The sequence below is a fragment of the Cherax quadricarinatus genome, chromosome 4, assembly GCF_038502225.1.
Source record: "Cherax quadricarinatus isolate ZL_2023a chromosome 4, ASM3850222v1, whole genome shotgun sequence".
Taxonomy (NCBI): domain Eukaryota; kingdom Metazoa; phylum Arthropoda; class Malacostraca; order Decapoda; family Parastacidae; genus Cherax; species Cherax quadricarinatus.
In genome coordinates, this window is record NC_091295.1 from 50,129,115 (window position 1) to 50,147,177 (window position 18,063).

Here is an 18,063-nt window from a genome sequence, read left to right on the forward strand (position 1 = left end):
TGGAAATGGGAAGTACAATGCCTGCACTTTAAAGGAGGGGTTTGGGATATTGGCAGTTTGGAGGGATATGTTGTGTATCTTTATATGTGTATGCTTCTAGACTGTTGTATTCTGAGCACCTCTGCAAAAACAGTGATAATGTGCGAGTGTGGTGAAAGTGTTGAATGATGATGAAAGTATTTTCTTTTTGGGGATTTTCTTTCTTTTTTGGGTCACCCGCCTCGGTGGGAGACGGCCGACTTGTTGAAAATATATATATATATATATATATATATATATATATATATATATATATATATATATATATATATATATATATATATATATATATATATATATATATATATGCAAAACAACCACTCTGAAAGAATAGAGAAATTCCAAGCGCTTTCGTGACTACTCACATTATCAAGGAACTATGATAATGTGAGTAGTCACGAAAGCGCTTGGAATTTCTCTATTCTTTCAGAGTGGTTGTTTTGCATATTCTGAAATCACCTGTTTACTGTGATCTTATTGCATATATATATATATATATATATATATATATATATATATATATATATCTTCTCTTCTTTCTTTCAACGCACCAGCCATATCCCACTGAGGTGGGGTGGCCCAAAAGGAAATATCAAAGTTTTGCCTTTTAAATTTAGTAATATATACAGGAGAAAGGGGTTACTAGCCCCTTGCTCTCGGCACTTAAGTCGCCTCTTACGACACACGTGGGTTACGGAGGAAGAATTCTGTTCCACTTCCCCATGGAGATAGGAAATAGACAAGAACAAGAACTAGAAAGAAAATAGAAGAAAACCCAGAGGGGTATGTATATATATGCTTGTTTACCTGGAGAGAGTTCCGGGGGTCAACGCCCCCGCGGCCCAGTCTGTGACCAGGCCTCCTGGTGGATCAGAGCCTGATCAACCAGGCTGTTGCTGCTGGCTGCACGCAAACCAACGTACGAGCCACAGCCCGGCTGATCAGGAACTGACTTTAGGTGCTTGTCCAGTGCCAGCTTGAAGACTGCCAGGGGTCTGTTGGTAATCCCCCTTATGTGTGCTGGGAGGCAGTTGAACAGTCTCGGGCCCCTGACACTTATTGTATGGTCTCTTAACGTGCTAGTGACACCCCTGCTTTTCATTGGGGGGATGGTGCATCGTCTGCCAAGTCTTTTGCTTTCGTAGTGAGTGATTTTCGTGTGCAAGTTTGGTACTAGTCCCTCTAGGATTTTCCAGGTGTATATAATCATGTATCTCTCCCTCCTGCGTTCCAGGGAATACAGGTTTAGGAACCTCAAGCGCTCCCAGTAATTGAGATGTTTTATCTCCGTTATGCGCGCCGTGAAAGTTCTCTGTACATTTTCTAAGTCGGCAATTTCACCTGCCTTGAAAGGTGCTGTTAATGTGCAGCAATATTCCAGCCTAGATAGAATAAGTGACCTGTACATGTACATGTACATGTACATGTATATGCAGTGTGGTCTAAGTGTAAGTAGAAGTAGCAAGACGTACCTGAAATCTTGCATGTTTATGAGACAGAAAAATGGACACCAGCAATCCTACCATCATGTAAAACAATTACAGGCTTTCGTTTTACACTCACTTGGCAGGACGGTAGTACCTCCCTGGGCGGTTGCTGTCTACCAACCTACTACCTACGATATATATATATATATATATATATATATATATATATATATATATACAAATATATATGTATATATATATATATATATATTATATATATTTATATTAGATGGGGTCCACCTCTGGTGTAAATTGTGGGACCCATAGCCTCGGAGAAGTGGATAAAAAGGCTTCAAGGAAGAATATTTGGATTTCTTCCTGAAGCCATTTGAATATTCCACTTCCCCTACCACCCCATCTTTTAAACTATTTTTTTTTTACCAATAGGAATATTTTATTACATAATATGGCACAGAAGATTTAAGAGATACATTGTTGATATAAAGGTGGCATATACGGTACATGTTGTTACGTGTGTATCACCGATTATAAGGCGAAAATCTCATCCAGCTCCTCAGAGCTGGGGTGTGTGCCCAAAATGCAGCATGCATTACCCCTTTGAACAGCCGCACTGAGCCGCTGGAACAGAAAACTAGCTGCCCTGGGATCCCTAGTTACGCTGATGAGTCTTTTTCCCAGCTCCTTAAGGAAATTAGATGCACTCTTTCCCCATGAGCCAAGGGTCTCTGACCCTATGGGAACAAACATATAATGATGGGCAAGTTCTCCATATTTTCTAGACTTTTGGGACTCCCTAAAGCTGGCAGCTGCCCCTCCTTCCTCCCTGGTGTATTGGAGATAGGTATCAGCCAAGGTAGATGCACATGTATAGTCCCACACCACCTGCTTCCCATCTGTCCAGGCTTGAAGGGTGATACCATCTGGACGCTTCTGGCTGCCGTCAGATCTGCATATATATATATATATATATATATATATATATATATATATATATATATATATATATATATATATATATATATATATATATATAATATATATATATATATATATATATATATATATATATATATATATATAATATATATATATATATATATATATATATATATATATATATATATATATATATATATATATATATATATATATATATATATATATATGGGTCACCCTGCCTCGGTGGGAAACGGCCGACTTGTTGAAAAAAAAAAAAAAAAATATATATATATATATATATATATATATATATATATATATATCCATACATTTATATATATATAAATGTATGGAAGAGGGTAAGGTACCTAGGGATTGGCAGAGAGCATGCATAGTTCCTTTGTATAAAGGCAAAGGGGATAAAAGAGAGTGCAAAAATTATAGGGGGATAAGTCTGCTGAGTATACCTGGTAAAGTGTATGGTAGTTATTATTGAAAGAATTAAGAGTAAGACGGAGAATAGGATAGCAGATGAACAAGGAGGCTTTAGGAAAGGTAGGGGGTGTGTGGACCAGGTGTTTACAGTGAAACATATAAGTGAACAGTATTTAGATAAGGCTAAAGAGGTCTTTGTGGCATTTATGGATTTGGAAAAGGCGTATGACAGGGTGGATAGGGGGGCAATGTGGCAGATATTGCAAGTGTATGGTGTAGGAGGTAGGTTACTGAAAGCAGTGAAGAGTTTTTACGAGGATAGTGAGGCTCAAGTTAGAGTATGTAGGAAAGAGGGAAATTATTTCCCAGTAAAAGTAGGCCTTAGACAAGGATGTGTGATGTCACCGTGGTTGTTTAATATATTTATAGATGGGGTTGTAAGAGAAGTAAATGCGAGGGTCTTGACAAGAGGCGTGGAGTTAAAAGATAAAGAATCACACACAAAGTGGGAGTTGTCACAGCTGCTCTTAGCTGATGACACTGTGCTCTTGGGAGATTCTGAAGAGAAATTGCAGAGATTGGTAGATGAATTTGGTAGGGTGTGCAGAAGAAGAAAATTAAAGGTGAATACAGGAAAGAGTAAGGTTATGAGGATAACAAAAAGATTAGATGATGAAACATTGAATATCAGATTGGAGGGAGAATGTATGGAGGAGGTGAATGTATTCAGATATTTGGGAGTGGACGTGTCAGTGGATGGGTCTATGAAAGATGAGGTGAATCATAGAATTGATGAGGGAAAAAGAGTGAGTGGTGCACTTAGGAGTCTGTGGAGACAAAGAACTTTGTCCTTGGAGGCAAAGAGGGGAATGTATGAGAGTATAGTTTTACCAACGCTCTTATATGGGTGTGAAGCATGGGTGATGAATGTTGCAGCGAGGAGAAGGCTGGAGGCAGTGGAGATGTCATGTCTGAGGGCAATGTGTGGTGTGAATATAATGCAGAGAATTCGTAGTTTGGAAGTTAGGAGGAGGTGCGGGATTACCAAAACTGTTGTCCAGAGGGCTGAGGAAGGGTTGTTGAGGTGGTTCGGACATGTAGAGAGAATGGAGCGAAACAGAATGACTTCAAGAGTGTATCAGTCTGTAGTGGAAGGAAGGCGGGGTAGGGGTCGGCCTAGGAAAGGTTGGAGAGAGGGGATAAAGGAGGTTTTGTGTGCGAGGGGCTTGGACTTCCAGCAGGTATGCGTGAGCGTGTTTGATAGGAGTGAATGGAGACAAATGGTTTTTAATACTTGACGTGCTGTTGGAGTGTGAGCAAAGTAACATTTATGAAGGGGTTCAGGGAAACCGGCAGGCTGGACTTGAGTCCTGGAGATGGGAAGTACAGTGCCTGCACTCTGAAGGAGGGGTGTTAATGTTGCAGTTTAAAAACTGTAGTGTAAAGCACCCTTCTGGCAAGACAGTGATGGAGTGAATGATGGTGAAAGTTTTTCTTTTTCGGGCCACCCTGCCTTGGTGGGAATCGGCCAGTGTGATGATAATAATAAAAAATATATATAATGTATATATGTATATATATATATATATATATAATGTATATATGTATATATATATATATATATGTATATATATATGTATATATATATTATATGTATATATATGTATATATAATGTATATATATATATATATATATATATATATATATATATATATATATTTTTTCAACAAGTCGGCCGTCTCCCACCGAGGCAGGGTGACCCCAAAAAAAAAGAAAGAAAATCCCCAAAAAGAAAATACTTTCATCGTCATTCAACACTTTCACCACACTCGCACATTATCACTGTTTTTGCAGAGGTGCTCAGAATACAACAGTCTAGAAGCATACACATATAAAGATACACAACATATCCCTCCAAACTGCCAATATCCCAAACCCCTCCTTTAAAGTGCAGGCATTGTACTTCCCATTTCCAGGACTCAAGTCCGACTATATGAAAATAACCGGTTTCCCTGAATCCCTTCACTAAATATTACCCTGCTCACACTCCAACAGATCGTCAGGTCCCAAGTACCATTCGTCTCCATTCACTCCTATCTAACACGCTCACGCACGCTTGCTGGAAGTCCAAGCCCCTTGCCCACAAAACCTCCTTTACCCCCTCTCTCCAACCCTTTCGAGGACGACCCCTACCCCGCCTTCCTTCCCCTATAGATTTACATGCTTTCCATGTCATTCTACTTTGATCCATTCTCTCTAAATGACCAAACCACCTCAACAACCCCTCTTCTGCCCTCTGACTAATACTTTTATTAACTCCACACCTTCTCCTAATTTCCACACTCCGAATTTTCTGCATAATATTTACACCACACATTGCCCTTAAACAGGACATCTCCACTGCCTGCAACCGTCTCCTCGCTGCTGCATTTACCACCCAAGCTTCACACCCATATAAGAGTGTTGGTACTACTATACTTTCATACATTCCCTTCTTTGCCTCCATAGATAACGTTTTTTGACTCCACATATACCTCAACGCACCACTCACCTTTTTTCCCTCATCAATTCTATGATTAACCTCATCCTTCATAAATCCATCCGCCGACACGTCAACTCCCAAGTATCTGAAAACATTCACTTCTTCCATACTCCTCCCCAATTTGATATCCAATTTTTCTTTATCTAAATCATTTGACACCCTCATCACCTTACTCTTTTCTATGTTCACTTTCAACTTTCTACCTTTACACACATTCCCAAACTCATCCACTAACCTTTGCAATTTTTCTTTAGAATCTCCCATAAGCACAGTATCATCAGCAAAAAGTAACTGTGTCAATTCCCATTTTGAATTTGATTCCCCAAAATTTAATCCCACCCCTCTCCCGAACACCCTAGCATTTACTTCCTTTACAACCCCATCTATAAATATATTAAACAACCATGGTGACATTACACATCCCTGTCTAAGTCCTACTTTTACCGGGAAGTAGTCTCCCTCTCTTCTACACACCCTAACCTGAGCCTCACTATCCTCATAAAAACTCTTTACAGCATTTAATAACTTACCACCTATTCCATATACTTGCAACATCTGCCACATTGCTCCTCTATCCACTCTATCATATGCCTTTTCTAAATCCATAAATGCAATAAAAACTTCCCTACCTTTATCTAAATACTGTTCACATATATGCTTCAATGTAAACACTTGGTCTACACATCCCCTACCCACTCTGAAACCTCCTTGCTCATCCGCAATCCTACATTCTGTCTTACCTCTAATTCTTTCAATTATAACCCTACCGTACACTTTTCCTGGTATACTCAATAAGCTTATTCTTCTATAATTTTTACAGTCTCTTTTGTCCCCTTTCCCTTTATATAAAGGGACTATACATGCTCTCCGCCAATCCCTAGGTACCTTCCCCTCTTTCATACATTTATTAAACAAAAGTACCAACCACTCCAACACTATATCCCCCCCTGCTTTTAACATTTCTGTCATGATCCCATCAGTTCCAGCTGCTTTACCCCCTTTCATTTTACGTAATGCCTCACGTACCTCCCCCACACTTACATTCTGCTCTTCTTCACTCCTAAAAGATGGTATACCTCCCTGACCAGTGCATGAAACTACTGCCTCTCTTTCTTCCTTAACATTTAAAAGTTCCTCAAAATATTCTCGCCATCTACCCAATACCTCCATCTCCCCATCTACTAACTCCCCTACTCTGTTTTTAACTGACAAATCCATATTTTCCCTAGGCTTTCTTAACTTGTTTAACTCACTCCAAATTTTTTTCTTATTTTCATTAAAATTTCTTTACAGTGCCTCTCCCACTCTATCATCTGCTCTCCTTTTGCACTCTCTCACCACTCTCTTTACCTTTCTTTTACTCTCCATATACTCTGCTCTTCTTATAACACTTCTGCTTTGTAAAAACCTCTCATAAGCTACCTTTTTCTCTTTTATCACACCCTTTACTTCATCATTCCACCAATCACTCCTCCTTCTCTTGCCCCCACCCTCCTATAACCACAAACTTCTGCCCCACATTCTAATACTGCATTTTTAAAACTATTCCAACCCTCTTCAACCCCCCCATTACTCATCTTTGCACTATCCCACCTTTCTGCCAATAGTCGCTTATATCTCACCCGAACTTCCTCCTCCCTTAATTTAAACACTTTCACCTCCCTCTTACTTGTTGTTGCCACCTTCCTCTTTTCCCATCTACCTCTTACTCTAACTGTAGCTACAACTAAATAATGATCCGATATATCAGTTGCCCCTCTATAAACATGTACATCCTGGAGCCTACCCATCAACCTTTTATCCACCAATACATAATCTAATAAACTACTTTCATTACGTGCTACATCATACCTTGTATATTTATTTATCCTCTTTTTCATAAAATATGTATTACTTATTACCAAATTTCTTTCTACACATAGTTCAATTAAAGGCTCCCCATTTACATTTACCCCTGGCACCCCAAATTTACCTACTACTCCCTCCATAACATTTTTACCCACTTTAGCATTGAAATCCCCAACCACCATTACTCTCACACTTGATTCAAAACTCCCCACGCATTCACTCAACATTTCCCAAAATCTCTCTCTCTCCTCTACACTTCTCTCTTCTCCAGGTGCATACACGCTTATTATAACCCAGTTTTCACATCCAATCTTTATTTTACTCCACATAATCCTTGAATTTATACATTTATAGTCCCTCTTTTCCTGCCATAGCTTATCCTTCAACATTATTGCTACTCCTTCTTTAGCTCTAACTCTATTTGAAACCCCTGACCTAATCCCATTTATTCCTCTCCACAGAAACTCTCCCACCCCCTTCAGCTTTGTTTCACTTAAAGCCAGGACATCCAGCTTCTTCTCATTCATAACATCCACAATCATCTCTTTCTTATCATCTGCACAACATCCACGCACATTCAGACTTCCCACTTTGACAATTTTCTTCTTCTTATTCTTTTTAGTAATCTTTACAGGAAAAGGGGTTACTAGCCCATTGTTCCCGGCATTTTAGTTGACTTTTACAACACGCATGGCTTACGGAGGAAAGATTCTTATTCCACTTCCCCATGGATATAAAAGGAAAATTAATAAGACCAAGAACTAATAAGATAAAATCAAAGAAAACTCAGATGAGTGTGTATAAATAAATGTGTATATGTATGTGTAGTGTGACCTAAGTGTAAGTAGAAGTAGCAAGACATGCCTGTAATCTTGCATATTTATGAGACAGACAAAAGATATCAGCAATCCTACCATCATGTAAAACAATCACAGGCTATCGTTTTACACTCGCTTGGCAGGACGGTAGTACCTCCCTGGGTGGTTGCTGTCTACCAACCTACTACCTATATATATATATATATTTTTTTTTTTTTTTTTTTTTTTCAACAAGTCGGCCGTCTCCCACCGAGGCAGGGTGACCCAAAAAAGAAAGAAAATCCCCAAAAAGAAAATACTTTCATCATCATTCAACACTTTCACCACACTCGCACATTATCACTGTTTTTGCAGAGGTGCTCAGAATACAACAGTCTAGAAGCATACACATATAAAGATACACAACATATCCCTCCAAACTGCCAATATCCCAAACCCCTCCTTTAAAGTGCAGGCATTGTACTTCCCATTTCCAGGACTCAAGTCCGACTATATGAAAATAACCGGTTTCCCTGAATCCCTTCACTAAATATTACCCTGCTCACACTCCAACAGATCGTCAGGTCCCAAGTACCATTCGTCTCCATTCACTCCTATCTAACACGCTCATGCACGCTTGCTGGAAGTCCAAGCCCCTTACCCACAAAACCTCCTTTACCCCCTCTCTCCAACCCTTTCGAGGACGACCCCTACCCCGCCTTCCTTCCCCTATAGATTTATATGCTTTCCATGTCATTCTACTTTGATCCATTCTCTCTAAATGACCAAACCACCTCAACAACCCCTCTTCTGCCCTCTGACTAATACTTTTATTAACTCCACACCTTCTCCTAATTTCCACACTCCGAATTTTCTGCATAATATTTACACCACACATTGCCCTTAAACAGGACATCTCCACTGCCTCCAACCGTCTCCTCGCTGCTGCATTTACCACCCAAGCTTCACACCCATATAAGAGTGTTGGTACTACTATACTTTCATACATTCCCTTCTTTGCCTCCATAGATAACGTTTTTTGACTCCACATATACCTCAACGCACCACTCACCTTTTTTCCCTCATCAATTCTATGATTAACCTCATCCTTCATAAATCCATCCGCCGACACGTCAACTCCCAAGTATCTGAAAACATTCACTTCTTCCATACTCCTCCTCCCCAATTTGATATCCAATTTTTCTTTATCTAAATCATTTGACACCCTCATCACCTTACTCTTTTCTATGTTCACTTTCAACTTTCTACCTTTACACACATTCCCAAACTCATCCACTAACCTTTGCAATTTTTCTTTAGAATCTCCCATAAGCACAGTATCATCAGCAAAAAGTAACTGTGTCAATTCCCATTTTGAATTTGATTCCCCATAATTTAATCCCACCCCTCTCCCAAACACCCTAGCATTTACTTCCTTAACAACCCCATCTATAAATATATTAAACAACCATGGTGACATTACACATCCCTGTCTAAGACCTACTTTTACCGGGAAATAGTCTCCCTCTCTTCTACACACCCTAACCTGAGCCTCACTATCTTCATAAAAACTCTTTACAGCATTTAATAACTTACCACCTATTCCATATACTTGCAACATCTGCCACATTGCTCCTCTATCCACTCTATCATATGCCTTTTCTAAATCCATAAATGCAATAAAAACTTCCCTACCTTTATCTAAATACTGTTCACATATATGCTTCAATGTAAACACTTGATCTACACATCCCCTACCCACTCTGAAACCTCCTTGCTCATCTGCAATCCTACATTCTGTCTTACCTCTAATTCTTTCAATTATAACCCTACCGTACACTTTTCCTGGTATACTCAGTAAGCTTATTCCTCTATAAGTTTTACAGTCTCTTTTGTCCCCTTTCCCTTTATATAAAGGGACTATACATGCTCTCCGCCAATCCCTAGGTACCTTCCCCTCTTTCATACATTTATTGAACAAAAGTACCAACCACTCCAACACTATATCCCCCCCTGCTTTTAACATTTCTGTCATGATCCCATCAGTACCAGCTGCTTTACCCCCTTTCATTTTACGTAATGCCTCACGTACCTCCCCCACACTTACATTCTGCTCTTCTTCACTCCTAAAAGATGGTATACCTCCCTGACCAGTGCATGAAATTACTGCCTCTGTTTCTTCCTTAACATTTAAAAGTTCCTCAAAATATTCTCGCCATCTACCTAATACCTCCATCTCCCCATCTACTAACTCCCCTACTCTGTTTTTAACTGACAAATCCATATTTATGCAAGGTTTATATATATATATATATATATATATATATATATATATATATCCTAGGTAGTAGGTTGGTAGACAGCACCCACCCAGGGAGGTACTATCGTCGTGCCAAGTGAGTGTAAAATGGAAGCCTGTAATTGTTTTACATGATGGTAGGATTCCTGGTGTCTTTATTCTGTCTCATACACATGCAAGATTTCAGGTACGTCTTGCTACTTCTACTTAAACTTAGGTCACACTACACATACATTTACAAGCATATACAGTGGACCCCCGCTTAACGATCACCTCCCAATGCGACCAATTATGTAAGTGTATTTATGTAAAAGCGTTTGTACGTGTTCTAGTTAGTAGGTTGGTAAACAGCAACCGCCCAGGGAGGTACTACCATCCTGCCAAGTGTGTGTACAACGAAAGCCTGTAATTGTTTTATATGATGGTAGGATTGGTGGTGTCTTTTGTCTGTCTCATAAACATGCAAGATTTCAGGTATGTCTTGCTACTTTTACGTGCATTTAGGTCACACTACACATACATGTACAAGCATATACACCCCTCTGGGTTTTCTTCTATTTTCTTTCTAGTTCTTGTTCTTGTTTATTTCCTCTTACCTCCATGGGGAAGTGGAACAGAATTCTTCCTCCGTAAGCCATGCGTGTTGTAAGAGGCAACTAAAATGCCGGGAGCAAGGGGCTAGTAACCCCTTCTCCTGTATATACAGTATTACTAAATTTAAAAAGAGAAACTTGTTTTTTCTTTTGGGCCACCCCACCTCAGTGGGATACGGCTGGTACGTTGAAAGAAGAAAGAAAGTTTGTACGTGTATGTTTGGGGGTCTGAAATGGACTAATCTACTTCACAATATTCCTTATGGGAACAAATTCGGTCAGTACTGGTACCTGAACATACTTCTGGAATGAAAAAATATCGTTAACCAGGGGTCCACTGTATACATGTATACACACCCCTCTGGGTTTTCTTCTATTTTCTTTCTAGTTCTTATTCTTGTTTATTTCCTCTTATCTCCATGGGGAAGTGGAAGAGAATTCTTCCTATGTAAGCCATGCATGTTGTAAGAGGCGACTAAAATGCTGGGAGCAAGGGGCTAGTAACCCCTTCTCCTGTATATATTACTAAATGTAAAAGGAGAAACTTTTGTTTTTCCTTTTGAGCCACCCCGCCTTGGTGGGATATAGCCAGTGTGTTGAAAGAAAGAATATATATATATATATATGCAGCACTTGGGCCATCTCCTTGTGGGAAAATGTATAGTATTGGATTGGTGTATTGCTTATACCAACTTTTTGAAAAATATGAATATGCATATTCTTTCAGTGATTGAACTGTGTCTTTACACGTGTTACTTGTAATTTTAAATAATTATGTCTGCAATTCTGGACTTACGAGTAGCATTATTATGTTCAAATTATCCTAAAAAACACATGATACCTTAATATGAAATTTAATCACAAAGAAAAATAGATTCAAACTGCTTTCATGATGTATCAATCAAATCATATTTTCTAGTTGCACAGTGACGCAAATTAGCAATTGAAGGCTTACACCTCACCTAGGAACTGAACTTTGCCATATGACAAAGTCAGGTCAAATCGAGAGCAACTTTATCGGTCGAAGTATCCTAAAGTTTTAATTTATTTTTCGTTAATGAATGCATCCAGCATTATAGCTGTTTAAAATAGGTGTTATTAGTGCCTCACCTGACGACAGGAGAACAATAACCTTCATGGCCATGTACTCGTACTTGTCAACCTGAAGGCGGCTCAGCTGGTAGGTTAAATTGAGCATACGCTCAATACATGGTCCTATACCCATGACTTCTGCTTGTTGTAAGGTCATGGTGCGACCTGAGCTAACTCTGATTTCACCTGGTGAATCCATAGAACGGAAGCAACAAGACAAGAGAAGCAGCTCACACCAGGAGTTGATCAGCAAGCAGATTTGGTCATCAATCTGTAGACATTTATAAAATGAGAAAAGAACTAAATATATAAAGAATCATGGTCACAACACCATAGCTCACAAAATTCACAGCCCAGAAGTTACATACGAAAACTAGATGTTATGGTTTCCCCTGGACCTACATTAAATTGATTAAGATACTGTAATGATCTAGGATGGACCAAAATATCTAATTATTATGTTGTTTCTGGGTTAGCTGTGAACTGAATTCGTAATAGCAAAATAGAGTAGCTCTTATGACGGTATTAGACAATAAGCTATTGTGCCTTGGAGCAACATTAAGAGAATATAGGAATACATAATATGCAACAATCCTACAAATTAGAAATGAAAAGTGGAGTCAGTCATCTTGTTTTTATCTCTATTCTATGCTTGTGACTTTTATTCTCAATACATAGGTTACATCATTTTGATTTTCTAATGCATATTTATTGCTCAAAAAGTTTAAGGTTAAAAGAAATATTCTCGTATGACAATAAAGTGAGGGGGAAAATGGTAGAGGGATAGAAGTAATGAGAGAAGATCAAAGGCAAAAGAAAAGTCAAAGCCAGTGTAGCAAATCAAATTAATCTAGAAATCATAGAAAGAATGTGTATTAAAGGTGGGATATTCAGAGAGGAGGCTGACAGAGTAAAAATATCAGGGGGTTGAAGGAATGGTCGAAAATGAAGGTGGTGAAAACGTATAAAACAAAACTGACTTAAGAAATCGTAATGACACGATTGCAAATAAAACAAAAATTCTGATGGCTGGATGATTTCATGATCACGTCCATACATGATTAACTTACTGTAATGTGCCTGAAAAGTGGAAGAGATTTGCACCACTTGACAATCTTGTAGAGTCGGTGGTCTGCAATGTGGCACAAGTTATTTAGAAAGTCTGGCGAATTATTCTCCATTGCCTGGCGAGCTGCCTGCTCAGACTGTCGTAACTCTGCCATTTCACTTTCACTACAGTGCCATAAGTGCTCTACATCGTGGATTTGCTGAAATGATGTATCAATACAGTTAATTTGCTTGCACAAATCATTAATAAACTTTTACACTAAAAAACATAACTGTTATTAGGGAAATTAAAAACACACTGACCATTTCTCACCACTAACAGTTTTCTCTAAAACATATATGAAATTTTTCATTAATTAAATCTACTTAAATCAACTACAGTATAAATCATCTACAGCATAAATTGACTACAGTATAAACCAGCTACATTATAAATCAACTACAGAATAAATCAACTACAGTATAAATCAGCTATAGCATAAACTGGCTACAGTATAACTTTGCTACATTATAAATTGGCTGCAGTACAGATTGACTAGAGTATACATCAAGTACAGTATAAATCAAGTACAGAACATTACCATGCTGTCAACTGGGTCACCATCAAGACATTAACTTAGTTATTCAAGTTAAACTGTCTACTATATCTTTAAATTTTATTATACAAGTATTATTACTTTTTTATTCTGTTTGTATCATAATTATTATCCTGCCCATCCAATCACTTGTACACAACTAAATAACACAGTATTATAAACTTGAATCATCTTGCCTGTACATAGTTACCAGAATTTTTTTTTTTTTTTTTTGTCTGCCTGTCAATACCATTTGCTCTAATTATAAGTCAAAACAGCTCCCATCTAGTAATTGTTTTAGTAATACCTGTAAGTAGTTTAAGTCTGCCCAAAATGCTGTTTATGCTAAAGGTTATTAAAAAAATGTTTAATAATTGTACATAATATTTTGGAAATAAAGTATTTGTATTTGCCCATTTTTATCTTATCTTCAAATATTTCTGTGCTCATCTTTCTAAAACAGGGAACTTTTTAAGTAGGTTTATTTAGGAATAGGTACACATAAATACAATTATCATACATAGTTTAACATATGTGTAAATTACTTATGATAACCCCAAAAAAAGTCAGACAAAGTGGCTTATTTCCATTGTTTATTAAGTATTTTGTTTGTAACAATATTAGCTTTATTGGTTAAGCTAATTATTTAACATTATTTTATAATATCTTTAATGTAAATAAACTGGCATTACCAAGAAACACAAAGAGAATCAATTGCTTGATAGTTAGTACACTCAGCTCACAAACTGAGGTCTGTAGGCCTGTATATGTTGGACATGTACTTATAGAAATAAACATTATTATTATAATTATTACCAAATATGAGTATGTAGATGTTTGTAAGATTATCTGTTACCTTGCGTGTTCATGAGGCAGGGTTAGGTTAGGTAAGATTTGTCAAAAAACAGGACAAGTGTTTCTTGATGCAAGATACAGAAAGACATAATTAGCAATTCAATCAAAGTGCAACACTCCTGTGACAAGAAAATAGTCACCTCCAAGTCGTTGCTAATGCTTACCTGCAAAAGTAGAGGTATTGGTCTCTTCTCATCAGATGGTGAGGGTTTAATTTCATCGCTGTCAGAAGGTTCAGCTTTTACTGCAGTTGCATCAGGAAGCCTCTGGGGGTCAAAATGATGTGCAGAGGTGGTAGGTGTCACTAACGTAGGTGGGAGAGGGTAAGGCGCACACTGATATGTACTTCGCCCACCACGTGTACGGTCTTCACGAATGGCTGGCAAAAATATGCACTATTAAAATTTAAGTTTAGATTGAACTTATCAAACTTTTACATAACTAATACATGAATACAATATATGCATTATATACTGTTAGACTTTGTAGACCTTTGACTAACTCTTAAGAGATAGAATAAGAATAACACCAGATGAATACATAACACAAACTTAAAAAAGAAAAAGTTGTGGAAGCATATGAAAAAGTCATTATTCTTGCAGTCCCTTCAATGTGGGTACCTTAATACTGGCAAAGGACTCTTGATCCAAGGAATTGGAGCAATGCTCCCCTTGTATCAAAACTGATTATTCTCACTCCCCAAGCACTCTGTAACCCTTATGGGATTAGCACTTTCCCTAAGATTATGATGATGATAATAATAATAATAACAATAATAATAATAATAATAATGATAATAATAATAATAATAATAATAATTTTACTTGTAGTGCACTGATACTTTATCGTGACCATGATTATAATATGTATTGAAGATGATTATTACAATGATAATATTAACATTTACAGGCATTACTAAATTCTGATTCTTACCTTCTAGTTTCATACCCATACAGAGGCACTTGTCAAATCTACAGGCCGGACACTTCTTTCGAGTGCTGGTCGTGACTGGACAAGAAGCACCCCGCATGCAGACGTAATTTTTCTTGTTTTGCACTGTCCTTTTGAAGAATCCTTTACATGACTCACACGAGAAGATACCATAGTGGAAGCCTGAGATTTTGTCTCCACAGATGGGACATGGGCTGCAAGGTCAAGCACAGTTCATGTAATGTGTAATCTCTGCTGGGTTTTTTTCTATTTAAGATAGATTAATTATTGTACTTATTAAAAATCTAACAAAAAGGGAAACAAATTTTCTGATTAGTCAAAAGAAGTGCATTCATAATTGTTGTATTACTGAAGCAATTTCAATATTCCAATAAACCATAATACACTCTATGACACTGCTGAATATTTTGATATATACAAGTTTATTTTATATTTAATATTTTTTTTTTCCAATAAGTAGGCCGTCTCTCACCGAGGCAGGGTGACCCAAAAAGAAAGAAAATCCCCAAAACGAAAATACTTTCATCATCATTCAACACTTTCACCTCACTCACACATAATCACTGTTTTTGCAGAGTTGCTCAGAATACAACAGTTTAGAAGCATATACGTATAAAGATACACAACATATCCCTCCACACTGCTAATATCCTGGACTTGTATCCAGGATACAAGTCCGGCTATATAAAAATAGCTGGTTTCCCTGAATCCCTTCACTAAATATTACCCTGCTCACACTCCAACAGATCGTCAGGTCCCAAATATCATTCGTCTCCATTCACTCCTATCGAACACGCTCATGCACGCCTGCTGGAAGTCCAAGCCCCTCACCCAAAAAACCTATCTTACCCCTTCCTTCCAACCTTTTCGAGGATGACCCCTACCCCGCCTTCCTTCTCCTACAGATTTAAATGCTCTCCATGTCATTCTACTTTGATCCATTCTCTCTAAATGACCAAACCACCTCAACAACCCCTCTTCAGCCCTCTGACTAATACTTTTATTAACTCCACACCTTCTCCTAATTTCCACACTCCGAATTTTCTGCATAACATTTACACCACACATTGCCCTTAGACAGGACATCTCTACTGCCTCCAACCACCTCCTCGCTGCTGCATTCACAACCCAAGCTTCACACCCATATAAGAGTGTTGGTACTACTATACTTTCATACATTCCCTTCTTTGCCTCCATAGATAACGTTTTTTGACTCCACATATACCTCAATGCACCACTCACCTTTTTTCCCTCATCAATTCTATGATTAACCTCATCCTTCATAAATCCATCCGCCGACACGTCAACTCCCAAGTATCTGAAAACATTCACTTCTTCCATACTCCTCCTCCCCAATTTGATATCCAATTTTTCTTTATCTAAGTCATTTGATACCCTCATCACCTTACTCTTTTCTATGTTCACTTTCAACTTTCTACCTTTACACACACTCCCAAACTCATCCACTAACCTATGCAATTTTTCTTTAGAATCTCCCATAAGCACAGTATCATCAGCAAAAAGTAACTGTGTCAATTCCCATTTTGTATTTGATTCCCCATAATTTAACCCCACCCCTCTTCCAAACACCCAAGCATTTACTTCTTTTACAACCCCATCTATAAATATATTAAACAACCATGGTGACATTACACATCCCTGTCTAAGACCTACTTTTACCGGGAAGTAGTCTCCCTCTCTTCTACACACCCTAACCTGAGCCTCACTATCCTCATAAAAACTCTTTACAGCATTTAGTAACTTACCACCTATTCCATATACTTGCAACATCTGCCATATTGCTCCCCTATCCACTCTATCATATGCCTTTTCTAAATCCATAAATGCAATAAAAACTTCCCTACCTTTATCTAAATACTGTTCACATATATGCTTCAATGTAAACACTTGATCTACACATCCCCTACCCACTCTGAAACCTCCTTGCTCATCCGCAATCCTACATTCTGTCTTACCTCTAATTCTTTCAATAATAACCCTACCGTACACTTTTCCTGGAATACTCAGTAAACTTATTCCTCTATAATTTTTACAATCTCTTTTGTCCCCCTTCCCTTTATATAAAGGGACTATACATGCTCTCCTCCAATCCCTAGGTACCTTCCCCTCTTTCATACATTTATTAAACAAAAGTACCAACCACTCCAACACTATATCCCCCCTGCTTCTAACATTTCTGTCATGATCCCATCAGTTCCAGCTGCTTTACCCCCTTTCATTCTACGTAATGCCTCACGTACCTCTCCCACACTTACATTCTGCTCTTCTTCACTCCTAAAAGATGGTATACCTCCCTGACCAGTGCATGAAACTACTGCCTCCCTTTCTTCCTCACATTTAAAAGTTCCTCAAAATATTCTCGCCATCTACCTAATACCTCCCTCTCCCCATCTACTAACTCCCCTACTCTGTCTTTAACTGACAAATCTATACGTTCCCTAGGCTTTCTTAACTTGTTTAACTCCAAATTTTTTTCTTATTTTCATTAAAATTTCTTGACAGTGCCTCTCCCACTCTATCATCTGCTCTCCTTTTGCACTCTCTCACCACTCTCTTCACC

General features: G+C 38.1%; 1 protein-coding gene across 1 annotated transcript in view; it reads right to left on the reverse strand.

Moving 5' to 3' along the window:
* The window catches only part of LOC128684358 (nuclear hormone receptor FTZ-F1 beta), a 61,588-nt gene that overhangs the window by 8,135 nt on the left and 35,390 nt on the right, over positions 1-18,063 (reverse strand). Inside the window, exons 5-8 of the mRNA XM_053770515.2 lie at positions 15,465-15,676; positions 14,696-14,910; positions 13,104-13,301; positions 12,052-12,304 (exon numbers count right to left, since the gene is read on the reverse strand). Coding sequence (XP_053626490.1) covers positions 12,052-12,304; positions 13,104-13,301; positions 14,696-14,910; positions 15,465-15,676 — 878 coding nt within the window. The remainder of the gene's footprint in view (positions 1-12,051; positions 12,305-13,103; positions 13,302-14,695; positions 14,911-15,464; positions 15,677-18,063) is intronic.